This window comes from Plectropomus leopardus, chromosome 8 (genome assembly GCF_008729295.1).
Source record: "Plectropomus leopardus isolate mb chromosome 8, YSFRI_Pleo_2.0, whole genome shotgun sequence".
NCBI lineage: Eukaryota > Metazoa > Chordata > Actinopteri > Perciformes > Serranidae > Plectropomus > Plectropomus leopardus.
The window spans coordinates 23,789,300-23,813,211 of record NC_056470.1 but is presented as its reverse complement, the minus strand read 5'-3'; the positions used below and the strand labels follow the sequence as shown (position 1 = coordinate 23,813,211).

General features: G+C 43.4%; 2 protein-coding genes across 11 annotated transcripts in view; both read right to left on the bottom strand.

Moving 5' to 3' along the window:
* The window catches only part of plxnd1 (plexin D1), a 93,202-nt gene extending 76,438 nt beyond the window's left edge, over positions 1-16,764 (bottom strand). The window contains exons 1-4 of one of the 2 annotated variants that reach the window (XM_042491789.1): positions 15,398-16,764; positions 12,180-12,356; positions 6,156-6,287; positions 5,460-5,560 (exon numbers count right to left, since the gene is read on the bottom strand). In XM_042491789.1, coding sequence (XP_042347723.1) covers positions 5,460-5,560; positions 6,156-6,287; positions 12,180-12,356; positions 15,398-16,609 — 1,622 coding nt within the window. In that variant the 5' untranslated portion in view covers positions 16,610-16,764. The remainder of the gene's footprint in view (positions 1-5,459; positions 5,561-6,155; positions 6,288-12,179; positions 12,357-15,397) is intronic. The other variant, XM_042491788.1, reaches the window with a different exon arrangement.
* Positions 16,765-18,670: 1,906 nt separating this feature from the next.
* The window catches only part of tmcc1a (transmembrane and coiled-coil domain family 1a), a 52,021-nt gene continuing 46,779 nt past the window's right edge, over positions 18,671-23,912 (bottom strand). For all 9 annotated transcript variants that reach the window (XM_042491593.1, XM_042491595.1, XM_042491596.1 and 6 more), the window contains one exon: positions 18,671-21,014. In XM_042491593.1, coding sequence (XP_042347527.1) covers positions 20,700-21,014 — 315 coding nt within the window. In that variant the 3' untranslated portion in view covers positions 18,671-20,699. The remainder of the gene's footprint in view (positions 21,015-23,912) is intronic.

Here is a 23,912-nt window from a genome sequence, read left to right as displayed (position 1 = left end):
CTAACACAACAGCACTGAGCCACTAACAATAACGAACTTGCACTGATGCAGAGATGGCTGGACTCTGACATTAAACTCGTCAATAACTGTAACATTAGCAATGTGATGCGAACAGTTAGCCCTGTCACTATGTGTGTAACCCCCCCCCCCCACCCCAACACACACAACACACACACACACACACACACACACACACACACACACACACACACACACACACACACACACACACATTGAAGGAACTCACAGATTTCATTTCCCCGAAATCGTATTCCTGTTATTTCATGTGCCAAATAAATTGAATCTAAGTGAATTGAATTGTAATTGCTTGTCAGAGCCACAGTTGGTAATCGAGACTCAATCAGTCATTGAACCACCAGACTGAGCCTCCAGGTCAACATTTTATCCTGTGTGAGGAGACGACGAACTTTTGTGTTTTCATTTCATCCCTGGACTTGACAAATTCTCACCGCTGGGTTTCATGGTCTGCTTCCCACAGATTTACGAGGTGCTCTGGTCTCCTAACGTCACATTCAGACCTCGGCTGTCAGCTCGTCTGGCTCAACACAAGAGACTACTTGACTCTAGGTCACACTCATTGCTATGGCAACCTATCTTGCAGGCACTAAGATCAGGGGCCAGTTACCGATAGTTGAATAACAAATACTGCTGATTCTTAATCTGTGTGAACCAAACAGTGCGTCCGTGAATGTGTGTGTCTGTGAGGGCGCGCACAGAGAGTACAGTGTGTTTGCGCCTATCTGTGAGTATAATGAATGTCTGGGACAGAAGAATTGTAAGAGGGCATTCAACAAGCAAGGTGGCCTCGTACTCTCTGCTTCACTAATGAACTTCACTGGCCGTTGGCACAGAGCTCAGTTCATGTGCAGTGCAGACTGGAAGGACAAAGTGACCTCAGATTATGGAGAAACCAAACAGGCCCCATTTAGCAACGTCCTAACATGCCACATAATGAGTTTGGCACATCCCACTTCCCTATCACGCTTTCATGGTTGTTTTTAAGTAAAGCATGTGTCTGTGTGCCCGCACGCCTCTGAGTGTGAGTATCCGGAAAGCGAATGTCCAGATTCTCAGTCCCATTGGCACTGAGGGACTGAAAGGGGCCATGAGGTCAGCGGCTGAACTAAAAATAGACCGGAGTGGCTCTGCAACGACAAAAAAATCCTCTAAACACAAACAAACTAATAAACACTGAACAGAAAACTCACGATAAAACAGGTAAACAGTCTAATACACAGGAAACTTGTTTAGCTATTGATCTAATTTTCATTTTGAAAGTTGTTATGTGAGTAAAACTGGATATTGCTGCTGTCAGTATGATACTGAGTTTCCTGAGAATACCAAAATGGTTCTTTTTTATTACATTACTTTGAGGAATAAACACTTGACAGTTTGTCAGTTCAACACTTAAATCCAGACTGATATATCTCACCAACTACTGAATGGATTGGCACGATATGTTGTACAGACATTTATGATCCCCAAAGGATAAATTCTAATGATTTTGGTCTCCTGACCAGTCAAGCACCAGCATCAGGTAAAGACTCAGTGTTTATGACTGATTTCCTGCAAAACTAACATTCACACCAAAATGGTTAACATTAGAGTTACACGACAAACATTAGCATGTAAACATAAATGTAAACATTGGCTCTGTGAGAATGTTAGCATTTATGGCTGTTGACCCTATAGTCTTCAGAAAGAAAGAAAGTAAGAGGAAGATGCTTTGTTCATCAATCAACAAACGCATTTTTTTAAATAAAAGGCAAATTCCTATGAGGCTGTTGAAATGTATCATTTTGCATATCCCTTCTTTTACACATCTACACACACAGACACACATACCACACATGCATTTTTTCAGAGGGGTAGGGCAGGGCAGTCCGGTTGCCAGATGGAAAAGTTGGCACTGTGCGGCCAGTCCAAATACGAATAGGCCTATGTTACGCGTTTCAAACGTATCATATCAATGTTTATAAAGTGACAGAATATGTGAGCTGACTTTGTCATCTGGAGGTGGTGGCAAAGTTGGATGGCTTTTCACCCTGCCCTCTCTGTCCAAATGACAAAGTGGCAAAAGGTCTGGCAAGTTGCAGACAACTGCAGACCGCTTTTCTGGCCAGAGAACCATGAAACAAACAAAAAACCACAAAACTGGCTGTTATTTATCAATATGTTGCTGTTTTTCCAGTGGCCTTTTAGGCACCAAATGTTTTTTTTTTGTGGCTGTTTAAGCATAAAAAGTAGCTGCTTCACTTGCTGGGACTGACCCCAAACTGAGTATTTTAAGCCAAAACATGATCTTTTCCTACCCATAATCGAGTGGATTTTGTGCCCAAACCTAACCAAATGTTAACCACAGCGACTAGCTACATACACACATGCAAATGTAACATATCCATGGTTTTTAGAAACATTCAAAGCCAACATTTTTTCTGGGGTTGCACTGAGTCAGTCAAAGTACGTCATCCCTGGAGCAGTTTGGGTGTTTGGTGCCTTGCGGCAACCTGCACCTCATCCGCTGCCAGTTCACACTCCATACTTGGCACATACGGGGACCTGAACGAGAGATCCTCTGGATCCCAAGCCATGTCCCCTAGGACTGAGCTACTGCTGCTCAGTCTTGTACTTTTCTAAAATCAGTTTCATTTAACAAAACACGCCAATCTTTTGGCATGGCAGGGCTTTGCTGAAATAAAATAATGTAAAATAAGCAAAGTGACTTAAACCAAGACATGTGTGATGTGGCATATCTGACAAAGCCCTTGATGCTAACTTTCACTTCTTGAGTATTTTGGATTTTCAATGCCACAGACACACTTTGGTCAGCACTCAAATAGTATCAAGGTTCGATATCCCAGGCCTATCTCTGAGATCAAACAAACATTGTGACAACTAAACAGTTCATGTCATGTGTTTTGAGATTTATTTACATTCCATTTTGAAATCATGGAGTAAAACATAACTTCCTCGTGGGTTACAATGGGTCAAAATGTCCTCCTTGTTCTCCATCTAGAAGAATATATTTAGATTAACAAGTAAACTTCAGATTTTATCTTTAAGCGCTGAATACATCATAGATGCCACTTGGTATAAACTGAAGCCGGCATCCAGGAAACGTCATCTTCTGATCTCAAAAGAAAAAGACGTGCAGTCTCAGATCAACAAACGCTGTGTGATTTGTAACGACTGGCTGGCAAAACTCACATCATGATATCTTTTTCCTTTTTCTATTGTATCTATTTTTTCCTTTAAATGCATTCATGACTTGCCTGCTAAACCACACAGCACTTTGATCAAAAGCAGCAGTGAGAAGGAATTAATTCAAAGCACTTCTCTCTTCTCTAAAAGGCTGGAACAACTAATATACATACAACAGACATACAGCACACACACACACACACACACACACACACACACACACACACACACACTACACACCTGCTTCACGACAGCATGCAGGCTTTATAACTTTCCAAACAGCCTCTTAAAATAAACAGTCAACATATGCAGTTAAAATATGACCTGAGAAAACGCATCACCTCCTGAGTGCCTGTAAGACAGATAAGGTGGGAAACCAGTGAGACTGTTAAACAGCCAGAGGACATATGAGCCACTAACTGCACATGCAGAAACAGACATGCGACTCACACAAAGCCACTGTGAGATAAGCATGATAATTTGTGAATAGCAAAGACTGCACATGACGCATAATTTGATTCAAATAAAGATGCTTAAGTGCTTTCTTGTGACATGTGGCAGATTAAGCCGGCTTCGACACGAAAAGCGTGATCAAGGACTCGCCTTTATCTCTGGTGAAAAAACTAATGCTCTCTTTTTCAGACAACAATGCTGACTCCAACAAGCGAACAGACATGTTTTCATGCTCGCTCTCCATGCAGACGTGCTGGGAGACGTCAGCAGAGCAATGCATAAAGTCAAACCGGCAACCACAAAGACAGTGGCTTCACGGATTGTGAGATAGTTCTCTTGTGGTCCTTTTTCCCCCGCCCCTTTGCTCAGTGTGTGTAGTTGTGTCAGACAGTGAGGTGCTGGAGGAGCCCATCCACCCCCACACATCAACCCCTGATCCCCCGGGCTCTGAGGCCACAGCGCCAGCCCAGCGGCTGGCATGACTGGCCAAACACACATCATCAAACACATACACACACACATGACATCAGCTCCCTGGCCTCTGAGAGCCAGACAGCGACACACACTCACGCTGACACTTACACACAGGCTTACACACTTTGACATTTCCTTGTCAAAAGAGCCAGTGTGCACTCTCCCTCCCACCACCATCATCACAATCAACGCTCCTTTGTAGAGGGATAGAGAGGAGGACAAGGGCACTGGGGGAGGAGGAGAAGAGGACTAGGGAGACAGAGAGGGAGGTTGAAGGAGGGATAACTAAATTCTCAAAGCTACTGGAAAATACGAGGGCAAGAAAGGAGGAAAAAAAAAGGAAAGCCGAAGACAGAGAGAGAATCACAAGGGTAAAAAAAATGCAGTGAAGCGCGAAAGGGACTGGGATAAAGAGACGACAGATAGATAAATAAGAAGAGGAGACAGGGAGATGACAGCAAGACAGTCTGACCACACACACATACACACACATAAACACACAACTCTCATCAGTTCCACTCTTTCAGCTCTGAATGGCCCCTGGCAATGCCAGAGCCTCCAGAGCTGCAGCGCAAATCATCACAAAATTCACTATCTCGTCTGATCTGCTTTAATCACCCAGCAACCAAACCAACTCCACACGCACACACACACGCAGACAACAATACACACAAACAAACAGAAGCTCGACACCACACATATTCTCCCTGAAAGCCAGCGAGCACAGAGCCAGGGAGCCTGTCCTGACAGAGCCACATTAATCACAGTGTACTCTCGCTCCTCATTCACAGTAACACTTCAGCCAAGTCACTCCTCGCTGGGCGCTCCCAGCCTGTCAATCTCTCCCCAAACCACCACAGAACCAGGGGGCCGCTCCGAACAATGATGTTACTCCCTAGTCTGCGGCCTAATGAAAAGCAAATCAATCCTGCTCAATCCAACAACAGCCTTCCAACCCAAAAACGCACTCCCTTACTGCCAAGGCTCATTCAGCCGAGCGACATTTTCAAATTGAGAATGAGGATGATGAAAACCAGCAAACGAGCCTCAGTGGTTTTATCGATTGGAGCGCTGAAAGTATCAAAACGACAAGCTCACATCGTTTTATTGTGCCATCTGAGACAGCAGACATTTCCACAAATTCTAAACAGATGACTTTAAAACAGCATGTGGCAACGTGCGTGACAACAATATAATCATTTGATTGAATTTTATGTTTTACTGGCAGCAGAGGAGAGTCTTAAAGGGGACAGTTAACTGGACAGATGGAGAACAAACACACTAAGAAACAAACAGTGTGCATTTCTCACCGATTCTCCAGCGTGCACCAGCCACAGTGGGCGTCGCCTGCCCCCAAACAGTCGCCGCAGCTCCGCCAGTGGTCACAGTCTGCCACTTTCACCCTGAGCATCTGCACAGCACAAACACAGACATCATTTTTAAACACTCAGATATATATCAGATGAAAGCAACTGATTTTTCAATATTTATGCAGGAACTAGAGCTGATACAAAAACAGAAAATTGCTAAACAATTTGGATAATCAGCTCATTATTTATCATGTCAGAATACCAACGGTTCCTGATTCCAGCTCCTTAACTTTGAGAATTTTCTCTGTTTCATAAATTGATTATCTTTGGGTTTCAGCAGACAAAACAAACAATCTAAAGAGTTCACCTTGGGCTGTGGGAAAGCTGGTTAAACTAACATTCAGGTGCATTTTGCACTCTACAGATCTGCTGGCGGTGCAGCCACATCCTGTCATAAGCAAGACTGTTATGGAACGTACTGGTTTAGAAATGTGGCACCGAAACCTATTGAAGGTCTGCACACGTGGCTATTGTCGCCACAATATGTGAGTGTTCAGCTAAATTGAGGTGAGGAGTATTCACTGGATGCAAAATGAGGTCTGATTGTCGCTATTATGATTCTTCTTCTGCGCCGACATGAATAAATCAGTGACAGAGGTAGGGAGAATAAACAGACATCTCCAGTCACATCCTTACATGGTGAGAGGTCATGACATAAAGGAAGCTTCTGTCATTGGGGTCGAAGGTCATGATGTGGTGGACGGCTTCGCTGGCGGGCAGCTTCAGTGTCCACTGATTGGCCAAGGTCATGTTCGCCAAGAAGGTCAGCTGTGAAAGAGACATCAGAGAAGAGGACACAGGGGCAGATGTTGCAGTCAGTGTTTTGTCAATGTTAATGCAACTCAGAAAAGTCAAGCAGAACAACATTTCGATTGACGTTATGACAACTGAGGGACTGAGAAATGCTCGATGTAACCGCAGTCATTTTATGTTGATCAAGCAGCTCAGTTCAAATGCCAGGGCAGGCGCTTTGCTCAGCAACACCTCAGAGGTAACAGACTTTAGTTTTTTTTATTCACTTCCTCCACATGTTTATGGCAGGCAACGTCTGCCAGCAATTCACATCATGATCATCCCTCTAACTTTGAAGCAACAAAGCACTACAGCAATTTCGAAAGGTAAGAAACATTCTTTTATATGGAAACAATGGCTCCTCTGAATCTGACTGACAGTGGCATCCCCAGAAATGTTTCATAGGGGAAGCGAGTTGGGGCCACTCTGTACATGTTAAGAGCCCATTCGCACATGCACAAATGTTGCTCTGCTGCACTAAGTTAACCATGCTGAAGTTCAGGCGGTTGCCGTCTGGTTTTGGGCAATCAAATAGCAAGTCGAATCTTTTTGAAGACAAAATGGAGGAGCTGATAATGTTGGTGTCTGAACAGCCGAAGTTACGGCACTGGCAACTCGCAGATATACTTGCTATTAACTGCGCGTAGCCTACACATGTGCATGATGGATGCCAAGCATCCCCTGCGTCGGTTTGGCGTGTTGGCTGGGCGCATTGCCTGTGTGCATCCTAAAAAATTAATGCAACATGGACAAGAAATGCAGTATGTAAACAAACAGAAGGGGCGTTGTAGAACCATAGCAGACATACAAATACTATTGGTGCTTTTCATCATCAATCTCTCACACTGGCAGCTCAAAAGACACATACTCCCCGTTGTCCCAGCGGGCTTGATTTAGAGGTCTAACGTACCACCAACGTCGTCACTGCTCCCGTCTTTTCTGCCATGATTTCAGAATTAACATGTTAGTCACCTACTCGAGTGGCATCATGTCTGTTGCTTACATCCCACACATCCAGTATTTGTAAACCACCTGAGCTCTGTTATGTGCCCTCCAGAGGTATCCTCCAGTCACATGTGGCAAGTATATATAACAAAAAGGTTCATGATGTAGCCAGAGGAGCACGCAAGGTTTAACAGCAAGTATATCTCCGGCCTAAGACCAACCAGAAGAAGAGCTGGGCATGGGATAACATTTCCACCAAACTTCAGATAACTAATAAATTGAATATATGAAATCTTTAGTAATTTAAGTGATTTCCATTATCTTGTGACAGTACAAACTAGATTGCACTTCGAGTGCGAGTGTTCAACGAAGCACCTGTCTGTCATCCCAGCCATGAATCCTAATGGCAGCAAGATGCTTTTAAAAATGCTTTTGGGGGGAATGCTTTTGCAAGCAGACAATTGTCAGGGTGGTTACTGTACGGTGGAATGGAAGCAGCTTTAAGGGAATTCATTGTTCTTCAAATAGGTTCATTGTCCTTTTACCAAGACAAATATACCACTTTAATTTGAAAGAGTACATTGATTGTAAGGAACATAACATTTTCTGGTAAGCCTTCTTAAGTTGAGTGAAAACGTGTGGGTGCCCATAGAATCCATTTTCATAAAGATATCTTTAAAAATGGCCATGCCATATGTTCCCTCACCCAAATTTTGCCTAAATTTAGAGCGCTATTAAGCCCCCTTTCTGACAAGCTCCACCAACATGACTGGTACCAATGAATGCCTTACATTGTCTTATTTCACAAAACACCACTACCTTTGATCTGGCTTAAAAAATTATGTGTGCCAATTTTGAAGACAGTAATGCCAGCCTCGAATTGCATTTTGGGCAGAGGGGCCAGTGGGGGGGGGGGCAGGAATTGTATGAGGTTGGCCATAACATCCCCCCACCCCACCCCCTTTTTGAGATGCCATTGCTGTCTGAGATACACAAGACAGCACTGAAAACTGAAATGAATTAATGTCTTAAAGCTTCCAGGTTTAGTTAATTGTATGTTATTAATTACAAATGTTGCCATCTTTTATTTCAAAAATATTTTTCAACCCTCAAACATATTTTAGGAGGCCCTTTGTTCAAGCGGTGTGCCTAATCTCGTTTCTGCGAGCTGTGATTTATCTCTATGCTGGCCTTCCTGCAGTTCTAGATAATAAAATTGGTGACATGTTCTCACGTACGCACAAACATACACTAACACACACACACACACACACACACACACACACACACACACAGAGCTGTGTAGAGAAACAAAACTGTGCTGAGTGAGACTTCCTGTCACGCAGACAGTGAAAGCTCTTATTTCTGCGATTTGTCGGGTCTCCCTTCAATGGAGACATCCTGCCGTCCAGAGGAACTGGCAAACTGACCGGCATCTGGTGACAAGCACGGGCTGTGTCACTTCTCCATCCGGTGAACACACAAACACCCTCTCTCTCATGCGCACACACACTCGAAACCATCACCACCCACAAAGACTCTGCTGGTTAATGTTAAACAAGTGAGCAGACAGAAGCTTAGTAAACCATTGGCTTAACCTGTGATGAGAGGCATTATCTCAACCTTGAAATATCACTGTTGTTAAATAACACCACCCACCCATCCACACACACACACACACACACACACACACACTTCTGCCTTAGATATAGTAAGCAGCTGTGCCATGTCTTCACCCCACACCACAGTGACTACAAACACATCCGCTGAGTGACACAGCGAGGAGCGAGTAAACAGCAGCCCACACACCTGGACAGGGAGCAGAATAGGAGCATAGAGGAGGAGGAGGAGGAGAGAGGAGAGCTGTGGAACAGTGCGCCACCAGGTCAACCAACAAAACACCTGCTGTACTGGCAGGTCGCTCTGACTCTATTCTCTGTCTATCTGCCTGCAGATGAAAGACCCTATTCAACCAAGGAGTGCTCAGCTGCTGCACGCTCATTCTCAAGGTGTGTGTGTGTGTTTGTGTGTGTACCTGGGTGTAAAGGAGAGAGAATAAAGACGGATGGAGGTGGGGCAGGAGAGGGAGGACAAGAGCCAGAAAGAGATAAAGTCTGTTTGTTTGCAAAATGAATCAAAGGACCTCTTTGATATTTGAGACCGAGCACAGGAGGAGACAATGAAGCGATGAACTGAGAAGTGGAGGGGCGGACCGACTGATGGAAGGAGCAAAATTGGAAGAGAGTGAGTGAGATAAAGGCAGTCACTGCGAGGGGCAGAAAATGGAAGTCGGCCATAATGGGAAGGGAGAGACTTCATCAAAAAATGCATGTAATTACAAATTACTTCACTGAGGGCCCTTCTGAAAGACGGTAAAAGAGGCCCTAACTTAATCTCAACCACTGTTCCCCTGTGTTTAGTCAGAGCCAAACTCACAGTCAGAATCACATTACACACACTAACAGCACCATTAACCTCTGTAACAGCTCTATCCTCGGGGCACACACACACACACACACGGACACTGCCACACACACACACACACACACACACACACACACACACACACACAGATACATACACAAACGATAAAGGATGCTAAAAAGCAGAGTATGTTGCCCAAGGTCACAGAAATATAACACACACGCTGAGAGAACACACACATATAGCGCATAATCACAGGGTATGCGTTCATCTTAGTAAACACATGAAATCACTAGACCACTTGCGCTGATCTGCTGACAAAGTCAAACACCTCAGTCAAACCTACAATCATCGAATACACAAACACACACACCGTCCCAACCAATGTTGTGCATCTGGTATCCAAAAACTAATTACTGCACACTCAGCTGGGGCTAAAACAGTGCCTTCATCTGGGGAGGAAACAAGGAGTTCTTTAAGCACGCCCAAAATGAAACACCCCTCCGGCAGAATGGTTTTTAATGCTGTAAAAGGTACCAGCCTAATGCAAAGCAATAGGGTCAAAGAGCTTTCGTGTCGTTTCCGCAAACAGCTGAGGGGGAGCTTGTGGGCTCAGCTCAGCCAGGGGTGACTAGGAATGTGGCTGAGACAGAATTAAGGAATGTCGTTAATTGGACGGAAAGAGTTTTCACAAGCTGGACCCTGTGCAGATGTTGAAGTCGCGGACCAACACATGGGCAGAGCTGAGTCATACTTCGTCAACCGCTCTTGTTAAGGAGCTTTTCTGGTGATCTGTCTCAGACAATAACCAGGTCTGAGGAACATTAGAGCACATGATTAGGACTTCTTAATGGGCCGTGATGGGTCATGGGTAAATGGAGTGAGGGGGGGAGGGGGGTGGTGACAGTGCTGAGAACCTACGAGATGAAAGCAGACATTCCTGTGAGCGTTTCATCACTCACCTTCGTTTGGTTTATTGAAAGACTCAGCGGCCACATCAGAGCAACACTATGTAACCGTTGCTGTTATAGTTTTTCCAAGCTTAAGGGCTCGATCACATTTAAAATATTAATGCGATACTTTGCTGATTTTCAGCCTGCTTTTGGTGTAACAATGTGTGCAGTGTGTGTGAATGAACTGCGGTAAACTTCTCTCCATCTCACCAGCCCCCCAATCTCCATGCTCATCTCTCAGCTCAACTTTCTGCTGGCTTTGCAGCTCAAACTACAGATTGTACTTACACATATTCACATGCCATTGTTGTGTCAAAGATTGTTTCACCCTACCTCAACCTGATCTAAACCCTAAGCCCTAACCTTAATCACTGTGATATGCACTCACATTAATAGGGGGGAAACACTATTTGACACATTTCAATACCAACCCCCCAGGCACAGCACCAGGCAGCCAATTTTACATAGTCGCCAAAAGTGGAATTTCACCATCTGGATTCATCAAATGATGCCTTTGGGCCCAAAAACACTTTTTCACATTGACTTACATTAAGAAAGAAATGTGAAATTACTTGTTTAACTATCAGGATTTGATCGAGAAGAGCTGCACAATAAAAATCATCAGAGCGCCAAACCAGAAGTTAACTGTTCAACCAGCAGAAGTTAGCCACTAGGCTGCATTTGGCTGACGTAAGTCTCTACTACGCTTTTTCATCAGGCTCCACAATACAGAAGATCGGGGTAATTTTATATCTTGGAAATCAACCTTTTGGGGGCTTTTTGCCCCACTGAGCAACTTTCAGAAGAATGAACTGGGACCTGCCTCACACTGCATCCAATTCTCAGAGTTGTCCAATTCTTGTTTGACACAACACCAGCAACCAGAGACACAAAGCAGATCAAGAGAGCTGTCCCTAAAACTCAGACTGAAAAATCTGTAAAACTACGCAGCGCTGATGAAATATAAACCAAGACTCTGACTGTATTGCCTATTTGTGTTTATAAGCATATTTTAGTGCTCTGTTTGGCTGTAATATGATCATTTGTAAATAAGAAGCAGGTACCACACTGCTTCCTGTACAGTTTTCTTAAAATTTCTGCTTAAATGTCAACCAAGATTCTGTTACTGCGTCGCCTATTTCTTGCCTAAAAGGTTTCCAAGAACATATTTTTGCTTACGGTTCAACTGAAATCTGAGGTCCAGCTGGCTGCCATATTGCCTTCTGTGGAAAAAACGCCTAGTTTGCATTACATCATCCACCAATGCATTCTGGTAGTTGTAGGTTTTCAATCTCTTAAGCAAAAGCAAATGCCACATTCCTTTTTCTCTGTTTTCTCTGGTCATGTAGCACCAACTTCAAAAGTATTTGCTCCTTATTGCACAGACAGAAAACTTTTATGAAAAGACCATCTTTCCTGCAGGGAAGCACTTCTTTAACTCCATTCAGTGACTCCTGCACATGAAGTTAGTTTAGGAAAGTTTCATTCTTTGTTCAACCACTGTGTAAGCGCTGGTAGTGTGCATGTGACATTTTATGTGACTCACCTTACGAAGTCGTCCATTGCTGGTTCCCAGAAAAACCACAGTGTGGTTGTGTACATTGTCCACAGACACTGAACTGAGACCTGTGTATTCAACCAGAGGAATGGCCCTCAGGGACCTCCGCAGGGCCAGGGGGTGCTGCAGGTGGGCCGCACCACAGTCCAGCTGCTCGGGCTGCAACTACAACAAAATGAGAGTGAGATCAATGCTCATTAGCTCCCATAAGAAGCACACCACACAGATTAGAAACAGGGGAGAACAGAACGCAGCATGATGAAAGCGAAGTGGAAAACAAGGGCTGATAGTTGCTATCAAAATGATGCCGCTCATTCTCCCAAATCACTTTTTAGACATCTCAGTGAATACTTGAAAAGGGCTTACAAGGGTCTTCAACACTCATAAGACTCTGCTTTTGTCAAATCCTCAACGGGCAATGATAAAACATTAGTGCCACGCTTGGATGAGCGCCAGGATCTTTTGGGAATTCTCTGAATATTTCAGAGCACGCAAAGTAAAAAAAAGAAGAAGAGAATTAAGCACAGTGGATATTTGTAGAGTCGTTTCCCACGGGCCCTTCTGCTCGGGGCCTTGTCTCTCTTATCATAAATTGTGTCTGGCTTTCCCTCAGTGCTGGCCTTCAGACTGTCGACTACAAAAAAGATCACATTTCAGCGGCCGTGGCAACACAAATATAAAACTTAAGAAAGACGAGCTTTATTCTGTAAGGGGTAAGTAGGTTGCATTACAGCACACAAAAAAATCCACTCTAAACCACTTTGAACGGAGCAGTTGTCTATCTCAGGAAGGCCTGTGGGCCAATTGAGATAGTATTCAGAAAACCGGTCACGGGAGGAGTGGCCCCAGGGCCACAGCCGACAAGACAGTGCCAGCGAGGAGGGCAACTTTCTGACCTGACAGCAGAGTAGTCACAGGACAGCCTCCTTTGACCTCAGCGCTGTCAGTCAAAACAACCACAATGAAATGCTGGAATTTTACTGCATTCCTGTGAAACTGTGCAAAGCTTCCTCTGCCTTTATAATCAGACCCCATCGGAAAAACGGAGAGAGCAAATAAAGTGTGCAATTCTTAAGTTTCCAGCAAAATTTAGTTTGGTATGCATGTGGAAAGCATGTCGTTAAAAACAAGACTACAAAGCTGCTATTTATTCCTTAATATTGTGCTTAATTTGTGGCTCTGTTATAGAAACCAGCACACACTCAATAAAAAGGAAGTCCTAGGTTTAACTGAAAAAAATCTATTGACCCTCTCCTCTCTTTAAATTTGAAAAGATAGGGAGTTGCTGGATGTGAGATGACTGTCACCCTTCCCATAACCCTCAGCGCGGCTCTGGAGCGTCTTTCCAGCTATCATGACCTCTACTCGTGACGTGGGAGAACCTCTCTCCAAGTCATGAGCCTCCAGGCAAAAGAGGATGTAACGAGATATGGAAAATTTAGCAGCCATGAATTAGTTTGTCTTGTTAGAACAAATGTAATAAATCAGAATTAGAGGCAGGATTATGGGCCAAGTATGTTAGGGGACACAAGGAAATAATTCAACTAAAGCTCAAGTTTTCATCATCTCCAGCCTGTGTCGAATATGGATATATCCCTTTTACATCTGATATTGTTTACAAAATAAAGCTAGAGGCTAGATAAGACATCTAAAGTTAAATGAAAGAAAAAAATTACAAAAAGTGGAAAAGTCTGTTGGTGATCTCAATAATGTGTCTTTTCTCAATATAGCTGACCTCCTGACCTTCTACAAGTCTAAATGCAACCTGCAGTCCTCTTGTAGGTCATTCCCGGCCACACCAAGGTCAAACCTTAAAACTAAAGTTGGCCAGGCCGTCTCTCAGCTATGAAATGACCTGCTGGAGGAAATCAGGGAAACACATACATTGTCTTCTTTTAAATCGCTTTTAAAAATTCATTATTTTAGACTTGCTTTTTATTGACTTGACTCTTATTTTTTTATCATCTTTGTATTTATTACAATTCTTTTTTTTCAACTATGGGTGTATTATCTAAGTAATGTGGAACTTGTTTAGAAGTGTTGTATAAATAAAGGTATCATTATTATTATTATTATTGTTATTATTGCTTTGAACATTGTCACTTATTCTGCCCTCCAATATTAATAACATGCGCATTTGCCCCAACTTTTAGTTTGCCAAATTTAAGAATTTATAGAAACTTGGTGCAAAAATGCAAAAATTAGTAAATAAAAATTCACTAGGATGCAGGAAATTAAGTGTTTGATACTCAAGATTGTCTAGCTGAGCAAAACCTATGCCCCTGAATGGAACTGCCTCAATAGCTTTTCATTGTTTCTGCCCAATTACACAACATGCCAACATTAAATCAAACAAATTTAAAGTTAAACAAATTTAAAATGTTATATTTCTTTGTTAAAGATACATTTTGAATCCAATTAAAGTTTACAAAATCGTAAGAAATCTAAACTTAATGAAAGAAATATAGAAAAAGTGCAAAAGTCTGTTGGTGAGGTGAATAAATTGTCCTTATTGTGGATATTGTTACTACCCCATCAAGACACTAACACTTGTTAGTAGAAACTTGTCCCCCCACATAAATATTTAAGTAGCAGAGGACTTTAACCTTGTCAACTGGAGCAAAAAAATGCATACATTTGTGCATAAAAATTAACTAGAATGCAGGAATTTAAGTGTTTGATCCTCAAAATTGTTTGGTGGAGGACCCTCAAATCCAATTCATGTGTTGCCTCCAGTGTTGAAGCAAAACCTGAACCCTTAACTGGAACCACCATCACCTACTACTACTACTACATTTACTTATTTTGTGCAATGCTATTTTCATGTTATGATACTGTCATGATATTGTAGGCTCTTATTAACTTAACTTACTTTCTCTGGTTTATGGCTGTTTTTATTTGATCATGCCTCTAGTCATTTCCTGTGTTTTTACTTGATTATGCCTCTGTTTTATTTTATCTCCTTGTGAAGCACTTTGGTCAACGTTTGTTGTTTTTAAATGTGCTCCATAAATACATGTGACTTGACTTGATTTGACTACTACTAGTGGTTTACTTCACACCGTTTGTGTTCAATTACACTTTTAGAAAAATTCACTTGATAAAAATGGGCATTTGGGGGCAACATGCGCACATGAAATCAAATCAAACTGTTTTAAAATTCAATATTTCTTCGTTAAATATGAACAGAGATCTACAGAACTTACCACCAGGTTTCCCTTCTGGATGCAGGCGGCCCCGGAGCCCTGGATAACGCTGTCCAGCACCTGCACGTCGCTGCTGGGAGAGTTGGAGCAGTTCCTGCGGCCTTGTCTTATCTCCTCCTCGATGTCTCCAAACTTGAACGCGCACAGAGCAGACTTTCTGTCCGCCTTGGAAAACACTCCAAACAGGTACGGCTCCGAGCTCCTCCCGTCCTCCGTGTGGATCTCCGCGGGGTACACGGACAGCAGTCGGTTGTAAATGTTCCCGTTATATCCACACTGCAGCGGCATCTGGATGTAGGACTCGGTGAGCTTCCTGCTCTCCGGCCCGCTGGGCTTTCTGGGGTTCTCTGTATCCAAACATATCCTGGCGAGGATGCTGTTGGGCTGACTCTCCTTGTGGCCCATTTTCGCATCATTATTAAAGGCGATGTAGGAATAAGTCTTCTGCATGAACGCGTGCACAAAGTTGAGCTTGTTTTTGGTTTTCACCTCTTGTTTGATCTTGAACACATTATCCTCTGAAGGGTTAATGTCATAGGTGAAAAGTCGGGACAAATCCTTGATGTTGAGGGAGCGGATGGCGATCTCCGGGGTGTTTTCAAAGCGCAGGTCCTCCTTGCTGTGGTTCTTGGGGAAAAACTGGGTACTAGCCCCTGTGTAAGTGGCCCCGACGAGGAGTCGGGTGTTTCCCCCGTGGCTCTTGAATATGAGCCCCACCGTGGACGCGTTTGGGTGATTGGCAGCGATGTTGAGCATGCTGGGGAAAACAGTCTTCTCGCCCTGAGGTGGGAACTCCACCGCGATCTCCGAAATATTCCCTATTTTCCTGAGCTCACAGAAGCCCTGGTACACGGAGCCACACACCACCACGACCCCCTGCTCTCGGTCCAGCTTCAGAAGCTTGTTGTGGTTGTCTGTGAGGGATTTGGGATGCTCGCAGGGAGCCTGGGGCAGCTGTGGCGCATGGCACAACAGGTTGTCCTCCACCGGCCCGGTCCTCTTCTCCACCTCGACGCTCAGCGTCCCGTTCAGCTGGTAGACTGTGTTGACGGTGGCCAGGTAGACCTTTCTGGACACCGGGTCCACCACGAAGTTATTGGTTTGATTTGGAGACGCGAATTCCTGCTGGATGTGCAGCGCGCTGGCACTCCGGCGCGTCTCCAAAGCCAGGACGCCGAGGAGCAGAAGAGCTATCTCTATCGAAGGAGGCATTTTTCCTTCTGACCGGCTTCCGCGTGTTCTGTGCCGAGGGGTGCATTGAGCAAAGACAAAAATGTGTGTTTGTTCCGACTGCGACAATCCGAGAGGAAAGGCTGTTTCCTGCTCAACGCCTAAACCCAGAATGACGCGATAAGCGAGTCGTGCTTCCTTTTTCAGGCTGCCTCCCCTGTCCCTCTCTTCCCTCTGAGCAGCTCAGCAGCCTCTCTCCCGAGGCGCACTGAGCCACAATACCTCATTGAGATTTTTATGTTTTCACAATGGAGACAAATAGTTTAAGTGGATTTGTTGACGCGCAAATTGTGGACAATGTCATGCAAGCACAAAACTTGTCAAGAGTCATGACTTTATCAGGCTTTAGTCAAGAATTACTCATTAATAGAGTACAAATTAAAGTAAAAATTGGACTGTGCTGGGAGCGGAGGCGTCAACCCATCAACCCTGAAGAGTGGCACTTAATTGGACCAATCTACTGATTGATCATTTGCCAATTATTGGATGTAGGGCACTAAATTACCCTATAATAGTTGATTTGACCTGTTTTTTCATGTTCAGCCATATTTAAAACAAATTTGTTCTGATCCAACTGCAAGATTAAATATTAAAGGTCTAATATAAACTTCAAAATCAACTGTAAGCTCATACGAAGTTGTAACCACCGTCTACTTTTCCTTTCAAGATGCACCACTTGATGAATCTCCATCTCTGCGTGGTTCCGCTCATCTCGGGGTTAATGACGGGTCACCGTCCCACCTCCTGTGCTCCCCAGTCCCTCGGCTCTCAGATTAGTTCTGCAGATCCGGAGGGTTCCGTTTCGGGCACATACGGCACGGTAAGCACCGTGAAAGTGCTACCAGATGGGCACATCAGCACACCTTTCCGGTTTCTGACATTCACATCTATCCAACAACAGCCTTCTTGCGCGCTTTGCCTCATAAATATTCAAGCGCAACACATGCGCCCCCACTCAAAAATGCACGAATATGGTTAGCATTTTTGTCTCTGGATGGAGAGCGCGCATATGCTCACATCTCTGAATAGAAATGAATGATCCCTGGTAGGCAAACGACCGCGCGATGTGTCAGACACTGCATAAATCAGTTTGCAGGCGAGCCCGAGAAGTGTTATCTCTGAATACATGCAATAATTAAAGTTGATGCTAAATCGTGCGCAATCGCTTGTGCCTATTTACTGTGGACTCCTCTAGGGATAAACTCACTCTCTCCTCCCCGCCACCACTTGCAGCTTTCAGTGGGGCAGATAAGTAGCGCGCCCCGTGTTTACCTTGGCGCACAGCCATGCGCATCAAATCTGGCAGTGGAGAGAAAGGGAGGAAAGCGCCCTGATAAAGTGCAACATAATGACCCCCCAGCTGCACAGCAACAATGACTGAGCCACCAACACTGCGCGCGGGCGTGTGCGCGCGAGCCTCAGTAGCATGCGGTTAGGAGGCGTACACGAGGTCCTGTGGGGATAAGGCTCGGTGTGGGTCAAAGCTGTCAGCATCAGATATCAGCGGCGAGGTGTGACTGAGTGCTGCGGTTTGGTGCTGCTCAATCAAACACGACATTCAACGGAATTAAGCTGTGTGTGTGTGTGTGTGTATGGGAGAGAGGTGGAGTAAAGTAGGGGGGGAAGTAGTCTCTCCTGTGTTTATAATGAAAATATTGTCCCTAGTGGCCCACTCTGACTTTTGGCAATAAGTCTGCAGTTAAAGGGGGCTTGCACCCAACCTGTTTCCTTCCTGATAAGGTGCTACACCTCCTTGAGATCAGACCCCTACCTCCCTCTCAGAGGACCATTCACATAAACTAAAACAGCCTCTCACAGCCATTGGGAGAAAACAGAACATCTTGAGAACATACAAGGCAAAAGATCTCCATCTAGTGGTTCCATGAGGAACCTGCATGAGGTGACTTTCAATTCAGACCACAAAAAATGTGTAGTCAGCCCATCCGGCACTAATTAATCCCCCCCAAGTAGACACGCAACTCATCAATAACAACACACAGACATTAATTAAAACAAGTTTAAGAAATAGTGATGGCTCATGAGTTAGTCAGGAATGCACTTTATTTATTCCACACTTAGAAAAAGGACATCAGAAGGCACTGGAGTGGTTTAGCACACACATCACAGGTGTTACTGCAAGGTCAAGCTGAGGTCAAAGGTCAGCTCAATCCCGACTTGTCTGCTGCGGCCGCTGTGTCCAAAAATTGTCAATAAATCTACCGGTTTAATGGCGTGTCTGACTTGCATGGAATCAAGTTTATCGACGTTTATGACAAGAAATGAAGTAAATTTCCTCTTTGTGTGGGTTTATCTTTAGACGAGGATGACAGTGATCCTGACCTGAGTCGACTCTTCTTCTCCCACTGAGGCTGACTGTCTTAAGAGTGACAACCTTTGAAGTCGCTATCAAAGGTTTCTCAAGCCTCAGACCAGCTTGTATGTTATCTAGCCGTGTGCTAAAGTGCAGCTGTACAGTTCAAATGATCTCGCTATCTGTTAGGAAATCAGCGTCTCAGCATGAAATGCAGAATGAACTATTAAATGTGCTAGGTCATCGTGTTGCGTCCTTGACTCGATGAGAAAAGAAAGAAAGAGTATATAAGAAAGACTGGACGCCCGGCTAAGGAACTGGAGTCGAGGAGGCAAGGTGCTGAAACACACAACTGAAGATCTGGACCTCAGATTGTGAATTCTCTAATTGATTTTTAACCCTTGCAAAAAGATATATCCTTGACATCCAGGCAAGACATTCATTACATATCTAAAAGAAGCAACTTCTCCCTCCTTTCTTCTCAGCTTGGACCCTTTGGGTGCTCAGGCAGCCCCTGGGTAGACTAAGGTTTGGCACTGGGTGATTACACCAGAAGGTGGTGCACTTGTAGAAAAAAGAAGGACGGCGAAAGAAATAATACACAAGGAGAAAGTCTGGTGAAGGGTACAGTATCAGTGTGCATTTGACCGGCATGGCAGTGGAGACGACTTTCACTGAAGATATAAAGCAGCAGCATTCCTGTTCCGACTGAGCCGGAGCTGGAGGAGCACCAGCGGTCTCTCTTTCTTGACCTGATCACATCAAGTATGATGGCAGGGGGAGACAGTCATTCTGGCAAATTGATTTTTCTTGGACAATGGTCTTTTGTCATTGTCTTTAAACATAAAACTAGTTATGTAATTTTTCTTAATGGAAACATGCAGCATTGTTTACATGTTGCAAATATGGCAGATGCTTAACAATAACCAGATGTTCTCTGTGTGTTTATGTGCCGTTTCTATGGTAAGCAGCCCATTGTAATCTTTCCCTCTAAAGCCAGCCCATTCTGTCATCATGTTTCACTGTCAAACAGAGTTTTTCTTGTTTAACTTAAAAAAGAAATAAGTAAAAGCATGTGATCTTTGCTATTAGAAATGTAAAGGAAGCACAAAAAGTCTCTAGTCGGTGTGACACTCAAAGATCACATTCAGTCCTTCCAAATGTTCTGTACGAACAAAATTTCATCACAGCAAGAAAGGAGCAACTCTCAGGAAGGTTTTCAACCATGGTTCAAATCTACCAATCACAGCTAGGTAAGAGTTCTCTTCCTAAAGGCAATCAACCACATTACCACATTTGCATGTCTCTACAATTGGACTGGGCTTGTGGAGCAAATCGCCAACCCAGTTTCCTGACTAAGCTCCCTCTTGTGTCAAGTGAGAGGAGCTTAATGCTACATGGTACTGAATAAAATAACGCTGAAAATAAAAATAATATTATTAGAAATAATAACATTATAATTGATTAAACTCTAAAGATAAAAACAGTACAATGCTGCATTCTGAGGGGGCAGCAACACAACAGTTCATTTTCAAAAAATGTAAACAGTCTCGTCCTTCCTAAATGACAATCATGAGCGACTTTACTCTGTCTTCCACTTTTTCTCGATTCCGTGTCCGAATGTGCCCGGCCGAATTTTCAGTGCACGGCCATGTAGCCGTTCTAACGGCAATCACTTTCTTCGAGCTTCCTGCATGATCGCAGTTAAAGTTACATCACCTGGCGTCACCAAAGCAACATGTGCTGCTCGCCTCCATCTGGTCATCCCGGTGGCTGCAGAGCGCGGTGCGTGTACCCCGACAGAGTGTCCCAATTTCTCCACAAAAAGGCCAGCAGCAGGATGAGGAGGAGGGTGGAGAGCGAGCGTGACCGCGTCTTCATCAGCGGGACCACACAGTTGGCCACAGTTGAGACAAAGACCAGAAGGACAGCCATAAGGGCCAGCAGCACATTGATAAGTTTTCCCAGGAGGGTCCGAGCTGTGGCATTTTCCAGCCCCTCCAACTGGACGACCTGCTGTTGCTGCTGCTGGAGCTCCATCTTAGAGATCCTGGTCTGACACGCCTCCAACGCCTCCTGCAGAGTGCACAAAGAACAAAAATCACTCAGCAAAGTCATCTTAAGAGTTTAAAGAACTAAACCCACAACACTCTTGATGGCCACTTGACTTTACTGGAGTGTATTTTATTGAAGTATGTTTCTAATATTCCCTTTCATGTTTGTAAATGGGGTGCACAAAACATTTGAAACACCTCTCAGCATTATGCAATCCAGTTCAACACCACCGCAAACTACAAGCTCAATAAGACTCATACAGTTAAATTAGTGCCTCTCTGACAGAATGAATCAAAAGTGAATATTGTTTTTGTAAAGGTATAATTTATGGTTGTGCTGTTTTATAGAGGTTGTCTCTAACAGTGACCACCATGTGTGTATTTCATAGACCTCTACTGCCACCTGCTTCATGGAAGAAGAAATGCAGCCAAGGAGCAACCTGAACTGTAATGCAGGAATACACACCTTAAAAACACAAAACCTTAAACCAACACAGTCAACAGGAAAGGACAAGAGTACTGCGAGTCAATGACAAGGACATGCTTGTGTTTTGAACAAACAGAGAAGCCGATGGACAGACAGAATTCTCTGTCTCATCTTCTTGTTTACAGTGCCAACATGGACAATGACATAATACCTTGAGCTGGAGCTGGGGGGTGTGTGACCCAACCTGACATCCAGTGTGAGCAGAGTAAATTAGCTTACTACTGCTTAAAACTGTAAGTTAGAGGGGCTGAGCTCTTTTAAGCATGTTGCCTTGCAAGACCTATTGGTGTCGAACTCCAAATGGGAACTACAATAAAATGATAAGAATATTTCCAGAAAACTACACCAATAAACCAGACATTTGTGATATAATTTAAATGTTTAAAACTCAAAGATTTATTGTTTAAATGTTATTTTTCTCCAGCTAACTGGAGCTAAATTTAGTAGCAGTTGTGGAGCATACTGAGAGCATGAGATTGGCTGACAGGCCAGGGAGCAGGGATTAGTGACAACACTGTCATTAAGGTCCTGTTTACACCTAGTATTAACATGTGTCCTGGGTGACTGGATCTCAGGTGGGCAGCTCTATGAATGCACCCAATGCATGCTTTATGCCTCTTGATATCCAATCGCTCAGACCAAATTTGGTGAACTGAGCTGCATATTGCGACATTGTTTCAGTCACACTCAAAGGCTGCCTGCTCAGCAGATGCCTTTACTTATCAATTTCCTGCTGGATAAGAAAACTTTCCCCAGACCTTCTACATAGCAAACATTTTGACATGTCATAGTAGTAAAAGCATGGGGGAAATTGATAGCATTAACAATGGCTCAGTTCCATTACGTGTCCCCATGAGCTATTCCACCGAGCCAGCGTACACAATGCTAGGACATCCCCTAAGTGGACTGCAGCCATCATTAATGTTAACACATGCTTTTCCTACTGAGACAAATCACAATGTCTGCCGTGAAAAAAAGATGTACTGCTGCACCGGTTACACCGGTGAGGTGCAGTGCTGAAGGACTATCCCTGGAGCTGCTCTCCTTCTGGGGAAGGATCAGTTCAGCATCTGCACAGTTATAGGGTTCCTGCAGCTAAAGGCAAGATGGATTTAACATTTTTTAAGACTTTTAATGCCTCTCGGATTTAAGTATAAGACCAATAACCATAACATAACATAAAACATAAAACAGCACCTTTTTATGTGCAGTGATAAAGTTAAATTATCTATGTCAAATGTCTAAAAACCACCCTTTATAGAGTGGAACACACGGAAGACAATGAACATATCGTGTTATCATTAAAATATCTATTTGGTTTACCAGCAGATGCAGGAAATATCTGGCATTTCTGGCCGGTTTTGTGTTTCTCAATCTGCATGTGAGATTTAGAAGTTTAAGAAAAGGAATTTATTAAATCATTTAACAAAAAAAAAAAATTAACAAATATTTTGAGATTCATTTAGGTCAATTTAATACCAATTAAAGTCTTATTTTTAGTTTAATGAATTCAATGCCTTTTATGACTTTTTAAGGATCCATAGGAACCCCGAGTTAGCACGTGCTAACACAACAGAAACTCTTAAATGGTCCCAACAAACGCTGACACTGAAACGACTTGACCAGCTCAACTTGTCGTTAAACACTTCAATAACCAATATGTAGGGTTAACCATGTGATGAGCACAGTTGACCTGTTACTGTGTGTGAGGGCGGATTCTCACAAACTGTCACACAAAGCTCACACTCTCGAAGCTCCTAATGATGATGAATGAATGATGAAAGTGTTTTTTATTTACATGTAGAGCAAGTAAGTGAGATCTGATCACAATCACTCACAAGATGCACGTTGAGATGCATTATAATGCCAGGTATGAACAGACGATTTATACTTGTGATTGTGTCACCAAAGATGCACGTAAATAACAGGCTCTAAATGGCATTACGACAGGAAAGCATTTTAGGTTTAATACAGTATTGAATTATTTAAAGAATTATTATCATCTTAATTATCAATATGATTTTTAATGTTTTTTTGTTTTTTTTTAAATATATGCCAGTTAAAACATAAAAGAGGTTAAAAAAAACATTAAATTCTGTTTGTTTGTCTTGCCTGGTTTTTCTGACTTGACTTTCTGCTTCAGCACAAGTACTAGTGTAAGTGCAAACGGTTGGTTAGTGCATTGCTGTATCCATATAAACTGTAATACAGCTACTTGTGTATTTTGTACAGGTATTTTGTAATAGCTTTTTAATGACTGAACTGCTCAGAGGACCAGAACTCTGCATTTAATTGAACACTTTTGAATTGAAATTCTTATCATCCCTTTCTGACAGTTAATTTGTACAACAGACTGATTTTTGAAACAGCCAATTTTTAAGTACAATGACGGACTAAGAAAATGTAATTCCGACTAAGCTGATTTTTACAGAC